Source organism: Herpailurus yagouaroundi, unplaced genomic scaffold, assembly GCF_014898765.1.
Source record: "Herpailurus yagouaroundi ecotype Mexico unplaced genomic scaffold, PumYag 163, whole genome shotgun sequence".
Taxonomy (NCBI): Eukaryota; Metazoa; Chordata; class Mammalia; order Carnivora; family Felidae; genus Herpailurus; species Herpailurus yagouaroundi.
The window spans coordinates 12827289-12845345 of record NW_024412404.1 but is presented as its reverse complement, the minus strand read 5'-3'; the positions used below and the strand labels follow the sequence as shown (position 1 = coordinate 12845345).

General features: G+C 58.0%; 1 protein-coding gene across 9 annotated transcripts in view; it reads right to left on the bottom strand.

The window, feature by feature from the left end:
* The window catches only part of CDH23 (cadherin related 23), a 420227-nt gene that overhangs the window by 149705 nt on the left and 252465 nt on the right, over positions 1-18057 (bottom strand). For 8 of the 9 annotated variants that reach the window (XM_040485294.1, XM_040485295.1, XM_040485296.1 and 5 more), the window contains exons 12-14: positions 11517-11522; positions 9677-9826; positions 9054-9212 (exon numbers count right to left, since the gene is read on the bottom strand). In XM_040485294.1, coding sequence (XP_040341228.1) covers positions 9054-9212; positions 9677-9826; positions 11517-11522 — 315 coding nt within the window. The remainder of the gene's footprint in view (positions 1-9053; positions 9213-9676; positions 9827-11516; positions 11523-18057) is intronic. The other variant, XM_040485291.1, reaches the window with a different exon arrangement.

The following is an 18057-nucleotide window of genomic DNA, read 5'->3' as shown; positions in this document are numbered from 1 at the left end:
CTCCTTCCAGAAGCCCTGGGTGGTGGTGGGCAGCCGGCAGCCTGCTGTGTTCTCTGTCTCTCCTTAGTGCCTGTCCTACCTCTCATCCCATCCCATTTCGGTTTTACGGATTGATATTTAGATTAAAGAGATACACACAGCCCAGGAGCACTGAGGCCTGACAGACAGAGGAACTCGACCCGTCAATCACCGGCAGCCAGCTCTGCTTCCTCCAGCACCTGTTCCCTCCGACTGGCGATGAACCCAGGAGTAGATTAGAGGGGTCCGGAAGTACAGCCTGGACACGCCCCGAATGGGGGAGGGTGTGTCTACAAAGGCCTTCTAGTCAAGCCTGGGAGCTGGGCTGGGCTGACTGTGTGTATGCGTGTGTGTGTATATGTGTGTGTGTCTTTCACCTCCCTCTCCCCCTCCCCAGGCTGCAGATATTCAATTTTCTTTTAAACGGTGGGGAAATTGGAAGAGGTTTTGTTCTGTTTAAGCACAGCTGGAGTCTTGTCTCAAGGGACTGGAGAACAATGAGATCAATTAAGATGCCTGCAGTGAAGGGTGTCAGGAGGGGGTGGGGTGGGAGAGCACCAGGTAGGGGGGGCCAGGAGGCCCTTCTCAGGAAGGGGAAGGTGGAAGAGGTGGCCCAGGCTTGTCCCAGAAGTCTAGCTTGGGCTCTTCCCTGCTTTGACCTGCCTGTCTCTATTGGGTTTTGCTGAAGTAGCTAGACGAGACCCGCTCATCAGCTCACGTGATCTCCCAGACTTACTAATAATTCGTGTTGGCAACTTCTGTTGCCAGCTTTGTGCAAGGATACAATCAGGTTGAACCAATGCTATCAGAAGCACGGAGAGGCCACTGTTCTAGAACAGCACAGAGGGTCCTGGACACTTGGCATGCAGCAGGTGCTGATACCACTATCAAAGCATTGGCTACGTGGGGACCCTGGACTCCAACCTTTCCATAGATGGTTCCACAACACTACTGAGATGGAAATTATCCTCCCATGTTATAGAGGAGGAAACTGAAGCCCAGGGAAAGGAAGTTACAAGCCCAAGGCCAACCTGCCGGTAAGAAGCCAAGGCAGGACCCCTAGCCAGTGTCTGCCCACTTTTGTGTTTGCAGAGGTGCAGGGCTCACCCGGAAGTCAGGTGGAGACGGAGAGGGATGCGCCGTGCTGGGCCTGCGGAGAACGGCAAAGCCATTGCCCAGAACTGGGCGTGAGCACGGCCACCTGTGACTGGAACCGTCATCTCTCACCTGGTCTCCCAGCTTCCACCCTGGTGCTCTCATGCCCTCCCTCTTCCCCACCCCACCTCAGCCTATTCCCCACACGGTGACCATCAGAGTTCTCTGGCTGGCACTTCTGATGGGCTCCCTGTCCTAGCCAGTCACCTTCTGGCCACCTCTCCTCCACCTACACCCCCAGGCTCTTGTCTCAAGTCTTCACCTGCAGCTCCCTCAGCGTGGGGCAGCTCTTTCCCGGGTTCCCCCCTCATTTCCTTCAGGCCTCTATCCACTGCCCCCCTCTGTGCGAGGTCGGTCTTCCCTGACCTCTGGAGAGAACACAGTAACACCGCCACCCCTGTTGCTCCCCACCCACACCGCTGTAATTTCCTCCATGACGCCTATCCCCATCTGACACGCTCTGGGCTTGCTTGTTCACCGTCTGTCTCCTGCCCCTGGAATGTGCAGGGATGTCTGTCTTCTTCACTGCCGTCATTCTAGGTCCTCGCTAAACAGCCACTGAATGGAGTATTATCTGGGGGCCTCTCTGTCTCAGAGAGTATGGAGTCCTGCTCTGGGAGGGGACAGTGGCTAAGGCTTCTGCAGCAGAGACACAGGGGCACGGTGGCACCCAGTGCCACCCAGCAGCAGCCAAGGGAGCCGGGTCAGCTCCTGCTCACCTGTTCGAAGAGCCAGGCTGAGGGGCTGGGTGCATTTCAGCCTTGACCTTGCAATCACAGGTCTTGATTAGGACTGGGAGGCCCAGGCGATCCTGGAATCTGGTGGCCCTTGCACCTCCCAGCCCCCGTGCCTCTGTTCCTGGGCTGGGGGTCTGCATCCCCAGACTAAGCTCGCCCTAGTGACGTTTCCAAGTGCAGTGGGGGAGGAAAGGACATTAGCCACGAAAGCCCTGAGCCGTGAGAACTGCCAGGGAAAACAAGGTGCCGGGTACCCAGGGGAGCTGGGGAGAAGGGAGACTGCCAGTTATCAGGGGGAGGGCTTCCTGTGGGGAAGCTAGCAACTGGGCCGGCTCTTAGGTTAAGCAGAGTTTTGATGGTCTCAGGCAGGAGGGAGGAAGAGTTAGATGGGGGAGAAGTGTGAGAGCTTGTGGGTGATGTAAAGGGAAGTGGGGCAATCTGGTCAGCAGGAGAGGAGGGTGAGGGGTGTGGCAGGGCAGAGGGCTGGAAACAGCTCAGGGCTGGGGTGTGGAGGCCTCGAATGCCAACCCAGGCCTAGGGCACTGGAACTTTACTGGCCAGGGGGTACCTGGGGGCAGCAGGGATTACTCTCTTTTCCTTTCCCCCCCCCCCCCCCCCCGCTCCCTTCTATTCTTGGAGAGCTCTGACTAGGCTCAACACAGGGTTTGAAGGGTTTCCCCTTCGGCTGGTTTTTGCAGGGCATCCAGGAGGAGGAGAGGGCACTTGCTTTCTCACGGCACCATGCTCTCATAGGACATCTCAGTAAAGGGGTACTGAGTTAGAGTGAGCACTAAAGTGGCTCCGAGATCTCTGTGTTTGAGCACAGTGTTTGTGCTTTGAGATTCCTTCCATTGAGAATTGAGCGGGGCGGGGGGGGGGGGGGAGGTCTACATCCCCTCCCCTTGAATGTGAGCTCGCTTTGGTGACTCTCTAATAACCAGTAGAATTCAGCACAAATGTGTGAATTCGAGGCTGGGTCAGAAATGGCCACACAGCCTCCACCTGGTTCTCTTGGGACACTCTTTCCCCAGAGGCCTCCTCCAAAGGGCTCCTGCTCGGCAACCGTGTGTGTGAGATGTGTGCACCGTGGGGGGAGGCCGTGTGTGGGTGCCCACGACAGTCAGGTAGACCCAGACCTTCAGTGGGCCCAGCCTAGATACCAGACACGGGAGGGACAAGCCTCCAGCTGCCGGGCATGCCACACCCGGAGGAGCAGAGAAGGACGCCCCCGCTGAGCCCCTTCCATGTTCCTGACCTACCCAATCCATCCGTGAGGGTAAGAAAACGGCTCCTGTTTTATGCAGCCAAATTTGGGTGGCTTCTTACGTGATAGGAACATGTGCTGAGGGTCCCTGTCCAGAGCACGGCACAGAGCAAGCATTAACCGAGCGTGCGCGGAGTGTGGGAACGCACGGAAACAGCAGAGGAGGGCGTGCCTTTGGGCAGGGCATTATAAAGCTCCTACAGCCAGGACAAGCTACATAATTTGCAGGGCCCCGTGCAAAGTGAACACGGGGGGCCCCTGGTTCAAAAATTAAGAATTTCAAGACACTGACAGGCCAAGTGTGGGGCCTCTGGAGTCCAGGCCCCTGAGCACATGCCCAGGCCTGACACCCAGGAAGCCAGCCCTCCTGTCACATCTGCTGTCTGTCTGCCTGCCTTCCTCTGAGTACGCGCTGCTGGCCGGGCTTGGTGCCGAGGGCCCTCCCCAACTGTCCCGTTCCATTCTAACAACAGCCCTCCCGGACAGGACCTCTCAGCACACCTCCCCAGGTTGGAGGGGACGACATAGGCTCAGCTGACCGTCAAGGGCCCATCTTGGCAGAACGGGGATTGTACGCAGGCCGAAGGGATACAGGCCAGCCAGATCAGGGTCCTTTAAGGCCAGTGTTAAGAAAATCCACTCCGGATGACTGTAAGCCCTTGACTGCTTACATCCACGTCACCACCCTGGGGTCTCCCAGCAACCCAGCCCTGTGTGCTGGGCAGGTGGTACTTTCCCAAGCCGGGGGCAAGGGAACCAAACCGGGAAACGGAGTGGCCAGCCCGCGGCAGAACAGGATTCTTGACCCTGCCCAAGACATTATCAGTCTCCCAAGGACAGGCTGGGAAGATGGGCAGGGAGGAGGGAGAGGAGCCATGCCTATCGGCCCCTATAAGGCCACCTTGGAGCTGAGGGGTAGCACTCCGCCCCTGGGCTGAGTGAACTGTGAGCTGGTCCTGGGACCCCACACCAGCCCCGTCAGGGCTCTTATGTGTCTCTCCTTCCTGCTTTGATTTCTACGCCTAGAGAAGAATCCCATCTTGTCAGACTGTCCATCTTCTGCCCATTCCTGCTCTGCCCGGTCTCCCTGGAACAGGGACAGAGGCCCTGGATGACAATAAGATCTGCCCTAGGAGTAACCTCTTTCCTGGCTGCTGTCCCTTCTCAGCATTCCTCTTCCACTGCCCAGGGACATGGAGCTAATAAATCTGGGGACACGAGCGCCCTATTGTGGGAGGCTGGGCTGGCTCATCGCACATCCCAGGTACCACCTCTGTCAGCTGTCTCCCAAATGCCTGCCACGGGCCACCAGGAAGGAAGAGGTAAGAGAATGAGGATGCTTTGATACAGGACTTCTCCATTGTCAGAACAGCAGCCCAATGGTTATATTTGGGGTGGGTGACAAAAAGAGAGAGAGCTGAGCTCTGTCCATGTCCAAAGAATACAAGTCCACCTCCCTACAGAGCACATCCCCCCTCACTAGATTTCAGCCACAGGACCTTTGCACATGCCATTCCCTCTTTGTCCAATGTGCTTTCCTCCCCTCACTCACCTATTAATGCCTACTCAGTTGCCACTTCCTTAGGGAAGCTTTCTCTGACGTCAGTCAAGGTCAGGTGTCTTGTGATAGGTTTCATAGATCCCCCGATCTCTCCCTCGTAGCAAATAATAATTAAAGACTCATTTCTTAATATGAACATCAGGCTTTCCCAGGAGACTGGAAACTTCATGAGGGCAAGATTCACATCATTACTGTCCTCAGGGCCACGTGCCTGGCACATAGTAGGTATTCGTAAAACATATGTTGAATGAACGAAGGGTTGGATTGCTTTCCTACTGTCCAGGAAACCCTGCTAGGTGCCAGGTACCAATTGGTCAGGCTGCAGGGCTGCCCCGAGCCCAGCAGAATCCCAGGAAGACACCCTACAGCCTTCCCACCTGACTCTTGCTGTCACGTCAGGAGGTGGGGTTGGCAGGTGAGAATCAGAGTGGCTTGGGGATACGAGAGGGGAACAAGCAGCGCCATCTAGAGGATGGGGAGCCACCAACATGATACAGGAACCTTTATACATGTTGATGAACACAAACGTGTGTTATATACACATGCCCCTGGGCACACGTAGCTGCATACGCATGTGCGTGTACGGATACAAGACCATGCCTGTGTGGACACCTCCCCCCGCCGCAAGCATACCTCACGTGCACCCCCCGGACATGCGTGGGTACATGTGCCCCTGCACCCTTCCCCTGCATGGTCGTCCTTTAGAGGACCGGTCCTGGCTGGCATGGACATCTGTCCTGCATCCTCCCTCCTGCCAGGAAGCCTCTTCTAATCCGGGCTGCCTTGGGGTTCCCGTCTCCCTGGGCAAAGTGCTCTGGTCTCCCCGACTTGGTCTTCCCGTCAGTAAGAGTAGCTCACGCAGCTCCGACCCTTGAGCAGCTCGGGACCTACACAGCCCAAAATTCACCTGATGGTGCCAGAGGTTCTGGAAGGGCTCAAGGGTCACCCAGAGACAGAATGCCTGGAGCAACCCTGTGGCCTGCCCACCTGGGTCCTGCAGAGGGCACTTCCTGGCTCCTCTCCTCACCCTCAGCTCTGAACATTACTGAAAGGACAGGCTCAGTGGTCCAACTCAGAACCTTCTGGATGGGCAGCCCGCTGGTTAAGGGCCTATGGCTTGGGGCCAGACAGTCTTTTTGGGGACTGCAGCTCAATCACTTACTAGCCTGGGGGGCCCGGGCAAGTTATAATCACTTAACCTAAGCGTCCATTTCCTCACCTGTAAAATGAGAGTGGCAGCGCATTCTTGGGTTAGAGACAGCGCATGTAAAGTGCCCGTTTCCAGCTAGGACTCAACAGTGACGGCCACCGAAATGATTATTGCAGTAGCAACACTAACAGGGGTAGCCGCCCTCAGAGGTCAGCTCCGCCATCCCCCTTCCTCTGGGCATGACGGCCCCAGGCTCTAGGTCTGGAAGGGACCAAGGACACATCTTAGTCTATCTTGTTCATTTCACGGATAAGGTACAAGAAGGGAAGTCAGTGCTCACGGCCAAGCCTTTGCACTCTGGGTGCCCACGCTTTCCCCTCCGCCAGTGGAAACTCATTGTGCTATAACTGGGGGCTAGAAGGGTCTCAAAATCTAGGCTGGGGGGAGGTCCAGGGAGCGGAGAGGTACAAGGGTCCAGCCCTTCCAGCCCGGCCAGAGATGAGGCTGGAGGGGACAGACCCTCTCCTTCCAGCTGCCCCTCCCCACTGTCAACCTGCTGCCTCCCCCGCCCCCCACCCCAGGGCAGGTGATAAGCCACGGAAGCAGGGGCCAGTGCTGTGTGGGAGGCCCCTCCCAGCAGGCTCTGCCCCAGCCCTCCTCAGTGCAAATTAAAACATTTCCCTTTTCTTGCGTAATTTTTTTCTGACACAACTGCCCGTGAAACATTTTAATAACATCCCAGAAAAGGTCACGGAGAAGGAATTTCACAGTCCCTGAGCAGACAGCTACAATTTCAGCTCCTTCTGCAGCAAAGGAGGGGGAAAGATCAGACTGACCCCAGAAAATGGCAGCGTGGGGGAGGCCAGGTCAGGCCTGGGCAGGGGGGTGGGGGAGGCCATGAAACCTGCCACCTGCTAGGAGCTGTGGAAGCTCCCTGGGAGACGATGGTGGGTCGGTCGGGTTGGGGCCGCGCAGGGGATTCTTTCACACCTAACGTTCACACCTCTTGACGGCGGTCTTGGGTGGCCTCATGCCCATTCTGCAGATGGGGAAATGAAGGCTCTCAGACGTGACGTCGCTAGACTAACGCACACCAAAGGCAAGGAAAGCAGGGCCCACCCAGTTTCGTGTGCTCTCCGGAGCTCCTGCAGGCACACGGCCCTGGGACCATAGCTTATCATTGGGTGAAAGAGCCCCTTCCTATCTGCACGACTCCACAACCCTGGGGTCAGGGGTGTTGAAAAGGAGGTGGGCAAGGCTCAGACTCGGGCACTGGAGGCTGCCCAGACCAGCCAGGCCTAGGAAGAGACACTCAGAGGAAGCTGAACACATCCGTGGAGCGTTTGGAAAGCAACTGGAGAAGGCGTTTGTGGGAGCCGGGCCGGGGTCTACGCAGGCCCAGGAACTGCTCTGGTGCTTGAGAAAACCCAGTGTGAGGACCTACTCTCTGGTGGCAGCCCCAGAGGAGACCGGGCCTAACACACTGTCCTTGACCCCAGCAACTGGCCACCAGCCAAGAGGTGTGCCTCCTGCCCCTTCACACCCCACCCCTGCTCCCTAGGTTCGGCAACCCTTCTCCAGGGCTGTGGGAACCTGTGAGTGCAAAGTGAGACCTCCATCCCCAGGGACACCCCCCAAGCCGGACGCCTGAAATCTTTGCCATGTGGTCCCGGGCCCGTTGGGGTGGGGTCCCTAAAGCACAGGCTGCTTGGGTGTCCTTCACCCCGATATCTGAAGATGGCTGGGGGCGGGGGAGCTGACGACCTCAGCCTCCGGCACTTGCTCTCTGGCTGCCAAGAGGATCCGTGGGACCTCGGGCACCAGGTGACTGATTGCAAGGAGCATCCTGGTGAAAGCCAGCGGGGCCACGGGCTGGGGAAGCAGGCGGGGAGGAAAAAGGCCATGGCAGACTTATTGTTTCTGTCTGATGGCCCGCCAAGCTAAACATCTGTTTGGAATATTAATAACTGTCAGATGGGAAGGGCCTGGGGGCTCAATACGGTTTCATACCATCTGTCGGTAAACACACTTCGGAGTCGGGGGCCCGGGATCAGCAGGCAAGGTGTTGGCTCGGAGTAAGGATGGAACAAGAAATGGAAACGGGGCCCCTGAGGCCCTCAGAGTGGGCAGGGAAGGGCAGCAGTGAGCTGAACTGCATCACATTCATGGAGCACCTACTATGCGTGGGAGCTGAGCTTGCATACCATAAAACTGCCACTTGGATCTGCTCGGCAACCAACCCTCTCTGTTCTGGTAACAGGAGCCCCTCTGGCGTAGCCCCTGTCCCATTTCCAGCCCATAGAATTTGCATGCAGCTGACGCAACCTCTGGCCCCACCGGGAGGAGTGTGACCCATCTCTGGTATTTCAGGATCATGATGATTGGGTCCAGGATGGCCCAGCAAGGAGAATCGGCTCTGGGACTTTTGCTGGAACTACTCAAAAAGAAGATGGTTTTCCCACGATGGGTGATAAATTGGTAAGAAGCAAGTCTGGGGGTGCTGGTGTTCCTCTCTGCCCACGTAAAAAAAAAAAAAAAAAAAAAAAAAAGCAGCACCTCGGTGCTAAAGGCAGATTCTTGCTAACTGAGCGCCTGGATACAGCCACGCCTGAAATCACTTACACTTTGAATTACACGAGCTGGTCCTTTTTTACTTGAACCACTTAAGGGTTTGTGTCCCTTGCCATCAAGAATACCGACTGATACAAACGGACCCTGGGAGAGGCCTCTTGTCAAAGTCCCAGCCAAGGGCCGCTGGGGATGGCCAGATACCCTCGAGAAGCCCATTCTTGCCTGGCGCCTGTGTTCCAAGAGTGAGGGTGGCCCTCCTCGGAGCCGGCTGGCCCCTAGCTCTATTAGAGGGCACTGCCAGGGCTCCTGGCCTACTCAGGCTCAGTGCCTCTCAGGGCCAAGGCAGAAAACCAGTGTCCTTGGCCCGATCCCACCCTCCCCCGGGGTTGGCGCTCTTTGCTCTTTCCGCAGTGCTCCCTGACCACGGGAGCCCCATTATAAAGAGTCCAGATGCTTTAATATGCAAACGCCACAGCCTCTGGGGGCTTGGGGGGGCACCCCCTCCCTGACTGCCCAGGTTTCTTGGGCAGATCCCTCTGGCTGCCTCCCCATGGGCATCCCCAGAGCTCAATGGCCCCGTAGAAGAGCAAGACTCACCAGGACTGTCAGCACAGAGGTCCCCAGGGTGACGTTCTCGTACAAGCTGACGTTGTACAGTGGCTGGCTGAAGATGGGCCGATTGTCATTCTCGTTGATGAGGGCGATCTTCACCTTGGCATAGCCCACGTGGTCAGGCACACTCTCGTTGGCAAAGAGCTGGGTGTGCAGAGCAGGGGCCTGGGTAAGCTCTCACGTGCTCCTGGAGCCTTCTCCCCCCAAAGTCCCCCTGGGGCCTTTACAGGTCCCGACAGGGAGTTCCTGTCTGCGTCACTGCCCATCCCAGGTGTGTGTTGCTGTGAGTCCCCCCCATCAGTGTCCAGAGGGCCAGGGTGGTCACTGATTCTGCTGGTGGCTGGGCTGGCAGGGGCTGGGGCAGTGAGGCTCACTATTGGCTTCTGAGGCTGTGATCATGCCTTATAAATTCTGCTCAGTTTCCAGACATTTCCTTGTGCTCCTTGAAAATGGGGGGCTCAGCCCAGCGCCTGTCAGGGGCTCCGTGGGCTTCTCAGAGTCAGATACATAGGGCAAGAATGGGGAGAGGTGGAAGAGGAGTTTAAAGGGGATGGGATCACCCCTGCTTCCCCTGATAGCTTCTACCCAGCAAAGTTGGGGGGTCTTACATCAAAGTCGTAGCGGTCCACAGTCTCATAGTCCAGGGGGACGGCCACCCGGATGCGAATGTCCGCTTTCCCTTGGACAGAGGTGGGGGAGATGATGAAGTGCTGGGAGTTGTTCCCCACCAGGTACACCTCGAACATGCTGTTCAGGCCCTGGGGCAAAGTGAAGAAAAACCAGTCAGAGAGGGCTTGGGAGGCCAAGGTCAGGAGCCGAGTGGCTTTGCTGGAGGTGGATGAGGTGCCCGTGGTGGGGCTTGCCTGCCCCCCCCCACCCCACCCAAAAGCGGTCTGGCCTCCTCTGGGTGACCCTGGCCTAGCTCTCTGACCCTGCCTCCTGTCCCTGTCTGGGCCTTCTGGAAGTCTCGACCAGGTCTTTTTGCCTTCATTATCCCTTCAGATGCCTCAAATGTCCCCTCCAGGTGGTTTGGTTCATTTCATTTCCCACCTCCTGTCCCCTTCCTCAGTCCCAGTGACCCCAACTGGGAATGATCTGCAGTTGGAGGACCCAGCAGGGAGACAGAGGAAAGAGGGTCGGAAGGGAATGGAGGGGAGAGAAGCAAGTTGAGTGTCCCCAGTAGGCTTGGGCAGGAGAGGGACAGCAGGACACAACTTCTTCCCCTTCCTCCCCCTGAAACGTGTCAACCAGGGAGAACGCTGGCTTCCCTACACAGGGGATGGGATCACCCAAGCAGCTGAATGGCAAAGCGAACCCCTGTGTACCCCACACTGGCCAGCCGGTGGGGGCCTGGAAGACACTGGATCCCAGGTAGCTCAGAGCTCCCATGTCCTTCACAAGCTCTGCTTGTGGCCCGGCAGCTGAAGGCTCCTTCTGACACCTCGTGTGAGGTCTTCAGGCTACCCAAGACCCCAGATCAAAAGAGCCAGTGGTGGAGGTGGCAGAGGTGACTTACTGACTCCCCAGGGTCTGACCTGCTCAGAAATGGACTCAACCTCCATGGGGAGAAATTACCCCCAAATAAGCCTCCTTCAACCTAGGCAGATGCTCATGCTTTGCAGCCAACCGGTGGAGAGCGTCTCCCGATCCTTATTTCAGGTGCTCAGTGGCTTTCAGACCTGGGCTGTCAGCCCCAGGAGGAAATGTCCCCACTGCTCATCCTGTGTTACCCACCCTTGGCCTGGTGCCCCGCCCCGCCCCTCGGTGTACGTGTTTGTAACCAGAGGGATCTCTGGAAGGGATCTCTTCCAGAACCTGTTCCTGCCGTGAGGTGGGGCAGCCAGGCCACCAGGAAGTCTTTCCAGATGGGGATGGTCCTGGCTGGAAAGAATGCCCTCAGTGAAGCCTGACAGTTTGCAAAATTCTTACGGTCCTGGACCTGTCCCACAGGCGGTCAAACACATTTCTGGAGCGAAAGCATGTTAATATGTCCCCATCAGTCTCTATCTTCTTTTTCTATTTGCAATTATAAGTTGGCAAAACAACACTGCTAATCTTGGGGTACAGACAAGCAGCAGGGCGTCCAGAACCACCCAACCTCCCCACCCCTGCGTGCAAAGTGACTCCAGCAAAGTGACTGTATAGGCAACGCTCCTTTGGCCCCGTCAGGTTGTGGGGTCCTCAGTTCTCCCTGGCGTGGAATCCATCCGTCAGAAGGAGGGGTCAATTAAATGCCCGAAGGGGCACTAATAGCCAAAAGCGGCAGAGTGTGACAGCTCTGAGCAGGTGACACCAACACCTCTCCCTCCACCATAGGACCCGGGGGCCCATGAAGGTGGGGGCGGGCTGAGCTCTGCCTGGGCAGGTAGAGCAACTCCCCCTTTGAAGCCCCGTCCCCATGATGCCCACCATCCTCCCCCAGCCCCTGCCCTTCCCAGGCTCACTTACCAAGTTCTGTCAGTGGGAGTCGGTCAGTCAAAAGGTATGGAGACAGAGAAGGAGCCGGAAAGGTACGGAGAGGAGGAAGGAACCAGAGAGAAAAGATGGTGAGATCCGAGGTCAGGGTGAGGGAGAGGGGCCGAGCGGACCCCAGGAGCACACGCTGCTCCAGAGGAATAGCCCCCTTCGTATCTGACGGGCCATAGCCTCTGGGAGTGCAGGGGGGTGGGGAGGTCTCTGCAGCCCCCTACCCAGAAGAGAGGGAGAGGGAAGCCGAGGAAGAGGTCCTAGGGCGCAAATAGTGAGGGGAGACTAGGGCTCCTCAGATCACCTGGTCCTCACCCAAAGGGAAGTGGGTGGGGGCAGCACGGGTGGGGTGGGGGTGGGGGGAGATAGGTCATGTCACTATGTCCTACTCCCAGGAGCCTGGACCAAACCCCTACAGAAAACGACCCCAAGCATTGTCAGGTTTTAATTTTCCTAACACGGAAAATATTAAGACGTGATAAATACGGATATGGAGAATTTTCACATAGTTCAAAAGTGTAGGGGCACCTGGGTGGCTTAGTCGGTTAAGTGTCTGACTCTTGATTTTGGCCCGGGTCACGATCTCGCGATTTGTGAGTACGAGCCCCACCTTGGGCTCTGGCCTGCCTGGGATGCCCCTCTCCCCGCCTCAAAATAAATAAGCTTTTGGAAAAAAAAAAAAAAAAAAGTGTAAAGGGCACACGTCGGTCTCCCTGTCCCCACCGGCCCAGCCACTGGAGAGCCTTCTCCAGAGGCAACCATCATATCCTGTCCATGGCTCTGTCACGCAAACACGAGGAGCACTACCTTATCTAGCCCCTCCCCCCCACCCCGATGCAAATAGCACGCGACTCGCATTGTTCCGGGTTAGGTTTTGTCACTGAAAACTATGCCTTGGAGATCATTCCGTAACTGTATAAATTTAGGTGCCGGTATTACTAACACAGACACATTCAGAGTAACTACAGAATAACCCTCTGTGGTCACTGTGGAATGCTGGGAGCCCTTGGCTGGGAGTGCCTTGGGCGGTGTAATCCCCCATCAGAGCAGGGACACAGTAGGTGCTCAAGAAGCCATTGGTTTCCAGCAGTTTTTCCTCACCCACTACTCTGTGCATCCTCTATCCCACGGGCCCTAGGGTGGAGCTGAAGGACCACTGGAACTTAGAACCCCCTCCAGAGGAAATGGGAGTTCAGAGAGGTTGAGTGAGCCGCCCAAGGTTGCACAGGTTGTTGGATGCAGAGTGAGGACAAAAGCCCAGGCCCAGCTCCCAGGCCGAGGGAAGCGGGGTCAGGACGCCTCCCACCAGAAGCTCCGGCTCAGTCTGAGTTCCCAGAGCGAACAGAGATGGTAACGCTGAGCACCCCGGGCTAAAGTCTGAGCAGGTCTGAGATGAGGCGGAGCAGGAAGGCCTCCCGGAAAAGGGGAGTTTTGAACTGGCTTCAGGAACCCAGGGAAAATGAGCTCGAAGAGGAGGGATTCCAGGCGGAGCCAGCTCTGTCCTTAGCCCTGTATCAGCATCACCTGGAGGCTTTGTTAAGCCACAAGCCTGCGGCCCACCCACCGGGAATACCTGATTTGGTAGTTTGGGGCCTGTGACGGGCGTTCCACTTCTAACAAGTTTCAGGTGCTGCCTGCCAGGCCGCTGCTGGTCTGAGACCACCCTTTGAGAGCCGCTGGCCTAAGCAAAGGCAGAGAAGCAGGAACGAAGGACTAGCGATGAGGCAGACGAGGCGAGCTGCTTTGCAAAGGGTGCTTGTAGGGAAGCTGGCAAGACTGTTGGGAGAGCAGGAGGTTGGGGGACAGTCCCGCCGCAGGCACTGTCTGGAGGGCTCCAGCACTGCGTTCGCGCGCAACGGGAGCCACTCTAAGCTCTGAAGCAGATGAACGGTGGTTAAAACGAGGAAGGTGAACTTGGCAGTGGGCGCAGGTCACACTGGGGCCGCCCTCCTCACTTGGTTGCACATCCGAACTGCCAGGAGAGCTCTAAAACTCAGGCACACAGATGCCCACGGCCACCGTGTCAGAATCTTCGGGGTGGGGCCTAGGAAGCTGCATTTTTTCCCACGCTTCCTGGGGAGCCGCGCTGCACGGCCAAGGTTGGAGGAGACAACAGCAGGGGCAGGCCGGGGCTTGGTGGCGCTCATAGAGATCCACGGGGGCGAACAGGGGAGAGGCGGAGAGGCAGTGCTCCATCCGACCAGCCATCAAGGTCAGCTGGGGATCTTTCAAATAGCCCCATGCCTAGGCCACACCCCGGACCAAGCAAATCAGACGTGGGTGGGCTGGGGGAGACCAGACCTCAGGACCTTGTAACGCTCTCCACCTTATCCATTCGAGTGTGCATCCAAGAGTGGGAAATGCCGGGGCACAGCGGTGGTTCTGCGAGTGTGGTACAGGGACCGGTGGCTGAGCGTTACCTAAAACCTTGTCAGAAATGCACGTTTCGGGCCTCACCCAGATCCACCCATCGAAAACTCCAGGGGCGGGGCCCAGCACTGTGGAGCCAGCCCACTGGGTGTTCTGATGGGAGTTTGAGAACCGAGGGGTGGAGCGAGGCAAGGCGGGAGCGATTCTGAGAACGGGGAAGAAAAGGGATCATCGAGCTGTGCTGAATGGGCAGCTGGAGAGAGAAAACCGAGCACATCCCTCACGGGGTGCGTGGGTGGGGGCTGGAGCGGCCTCCGCGGTGCAAGGGCGGAGGACCAGCCTGCGGCACTGAGGAGGTGCCTGGTGAGGCGGGTGCTGAGCTCAGGGTGGATTCGGCCTGCATCCCTGGGGGGGCAGGAGCACCGGCCCCTCAGGCCAGGTTTCTGGGTCTCAACTAAAATCTCCTAGATTTGCCACCAGGGGCTGGAAGTTCACTCAGGCCTGCGGCCGCGGTGGTCAGGACCCCATATATGGCTGTCCCGAGAGCCCAGGGCAACCTCCTCGCTAAGTGCCATCAGATGCTCAGCCTGCCCCATTCGGAATCTGCCCAGAAGGCCATGTCCTGTTGGGACTCTTGGCTTATGACTGTCAGCCCCTCGGGGTGGGACACGCGTGTGATATTCACCCAGTTCACGAAAGCGGTGCACAACCCTTGTTAACGGCAGCCCTCCGGACAGACAGCTTCTGTTTATCAAGCCCCAACTGTGTGCTTCTTGTGACCTAACTGGGCTCTTCACGGACATCAGCGTCCATCCACCCCTTTCATGGAGAAGGAAAGCGAGGTCGGGGCGGGCAACTTATTCAGGCCTCCGAGCTGCCAGGGAAGGATTTGAAGTTGGGTCTGTTCTGTCTTCGGCAGCCTGAGCTCTCAACCACCCGGCTCTGGAGAGCCCCCTCCCACTGCGGAAGTTGTTCCCCATGCAAGCAAAGAACCGGCCCCGGGAGGACGTCGGTGGTCCTCCGGGTGGCGGGGGTGAGGCCCCGGGGGAAGTTCTCCTCTGCCAAGGTCAGGGGGCCCAGGCTGGTGGAGGGGTGCCAGCCTGCCCCCTCACTCGCTGCCAGGCCCAACGGAGGGCTGTTCACTGGGGCTGGGAGGGAGAGAGCAGGGCGGGGGAGCGGCAGGAGGCCCTCTTGGAGCTGTCGAGGGGCAATTTTGTTGGGAAGGGAGATAAAGAGGCACATCAAAAGGAGTCCCAGTGCGTGTGGAGAGGAGGCCGGTGGATTAAATTCTCTTCCAGCTGGGAGAGGCGATGAGAAGGCTGATAGCCAGCAGCCGCGGGTCCCAGAGCCGGAGCTGAGCCGCACGCTGCCCTCCCGCACCGGGCTGGGGTGCCAGCGGCTGCCTGCGGGGGCTGCGACAGCTCTGCTTTATTTGTTTGGTGGAAGGGGGAAGGACACAGGAGATCACTCCTCGCTTCCTGCCGTCCCCCACCCCTTCCCGTGCAGCCAGCCCTGCTTTGCTTCCGGTGATGAAGGCTTGCCACCCCCCCCACCCCTGCCCCGCAGAGGGCAGCCGTCCTGGTCGGGCCCTCCTTATCAGCCGCTGCCAGAAGTGGCTGCCCCCCCACCTCGGCTCCCCTTACACCTTGCCCCCCAACCTCCCGCCGCCGGAAGTGGGGGGTGGCCTTGCAAGCCTTGCCTCCTAGTACCACCCCCCCCCCCAGTCTCTTCGCAGCTCCCACAGCCAGGGGACCCACATTCAGTCCCAATGGTCACCGGACTCCATGGAGTGGACCAGCGGCGTTTTCCCAACTAGTCATTGAGAGCTTAGTGTGCGACGGGCCCTCTTAGGGCAGCAGCTCACAGAACGCTCACAACTTTGGGAGGGCCCAGGGGGGTGTTTACATTCACAACAGCGGCACGCGTAGGGCCCTTCCCTCCTCCAGGACTCAGACTCAGGTAGACCCCTGCCCTGGGCTTGCATGGGGGTGGCCTGGCTTCTCTCAGAGTCTGCACCTGACTCCTGAACAGGGCTTGCCTGGGTCATCACCTGCAGGTTCTAGACACTGGCATGTCCCTCGCAGACGACCTGGTCCCCAAAGAGAGGCAGGCCTGGCTCGGCCCCCAGACTCCTTTCCTGCACGCAAGGCCTGCAGGTGCCTCCTTCACAGCTCTTGCTTGGTTCTCTGCCCACCCTCCTCGGGCACCTCCCTGCCAGTTCGCCCCTTGGAGAGGTTCATCTCTCTCTGCCATAGGTCAGGGGAGTAGCTGTGTGGTGACCAATGATAGGATGCAATAGAGAAAGGTTCAGATTGGGGACTAGACTGTCGCTTTCTAGCTGTGTGACCTTGGGCAACTCACTCTCAATCCTGGAGCCTGATCCCGCTTCATCTGTGAAGGCACACCCACAGGATTAAGGAGCGGCGTTGTCTCTTTGCCCTGTCTTGTTTTGGTGGGTGACGTGAGTTCTGGTTTCCTGCCTAAGACAGGAGGCTCTCCTAGAAGTAGCTTTCTGTGCTTTTTTCCCCCCTTTGTACCCCAAACGCTACAGGTATTCACCTTACCCTGTGCACTACCCTCTACCCAGGTAGGGACCTTAATTCCTCTCTGCAAAAGAGGAAGGTCCAGGGTCACGCAGATCTATGATGGGCCAGGGGAGGCCAGCAAGGGCCAAGGTCTTTGTGTTGGGGGCGGGCAGTGTTGTGAAGTAAGACAGAGAAGAGCCAAGGAGCTCTGTGGGCTGGTGAGACACCCTTAGCCTGAGCTGCGAATGGGGCTGGGGCCCGGAGTGCCCAGATGTGCCCCGAGAGTTAGCGCCACCCTCGCAGAAGCCGTGTCCAGGACTCAGACCTGCCAGGGAAGAGCCCCGTGACCAGAAACTCCAGGGTGTGGAGCCCGAAGCTTTAGTGGAGGCTAAAAGCACAGCCTCGGGGGGCTGGATCTACTCCAGACGGAGGCGCCGCCCTTTCCAGCTGTGTGACTTGGCACAAAAGACCTCACCCTTCTGAGCCTCAATTTCCCAATCCACAAAATGGAAAGCATGAGGGCCACCTGATAGCACTCTTGTTGGGTGAGCTGCAAGATCCTGGTAAAGTGCCCGAGGCTGAGCGAGTGCTTAGTAAGTAAGGGTTGTTGTTTCTCGTTCTGGGAGAGAGTGGGGGAGGGGAGGAGGTGGCCGTGGGGAAGGGCTGATTTCCAGACATTGGCCAGGAATGAGAGGGGCAGGCGGAGAAGGGCAAAGGCTTGGATGTGTGCAGGGGTGAGTGAGCCCCCTCCCGCCTGGGCACGGGCTGTAGGTCTCCCTTCTCCCCTGTGCTCTGTGGGTCTAATCCATGCTATCGAGCTGCAGGAAATCAAAGTCCACCCAAGATCGATTCTTTATCACTCCTTTGTCCAGCCTTTCACTTAATTAACCCCAATCAGACATGCCAATGTGAACCCTGGCAGGGCGGGCCTCTCAGCACCCCTTCCCATCACTACTCCCGACAGTCCCCTACACCTAGTGGGCGTACCACACTCCTCTGGCCCTGCCCGCTGCCCCAGGGCAGGCTGCCCACGTGAAGCTGGAGTCCAGGGGGCAATGGGAAGGAGCCCTGCGGTGGTCACTGCCTCCATCCCCTAAGTCTGCCTCGACCCCCAGGGACCTTCCACGTTTCAGAGTCCGGGAGGACTGACGCAGCACCTGCTTGTAAAGGACCACCCTCTGTCTCTTCACGGTCCCCCCACCCCACGCCCTGTCCGGGAGCAGGGCCCCAGCTAAGACCACGGCACACGCTCAGCCTTGCCTCTCTCCTGCATTCCAGGCTTGTCCAGCTCAGAGCCTCAGTTTCTCTGCCCTGGGAGCGGGCTGCCTCTCAGGCCCACGTCGGGCGAAGGACACTGCCCTAATGTCAGGTGCTCAGCCTACCCAGACCCTCCTTCCCCGGCTCCTCTGTGGATCGGGCCCTTGAGCAGTGTGGACAGGAACTGTTTTCCCTGGATTGGCCATGGCTCACTGTGTGACTGCGGCAAGGCCTTTGTTGTCCCTGGGCCTCAGTTTCCAGATCTGCAAGCCGGGATGATTCTCCTAAGGCCGTTAATTCCTGTTGTGCTTCCTCAGATTGCTTTCCGCTCCCCCTGCCTCCGCTCCCCCTGCCTCCGCTCCCCCTGCCTC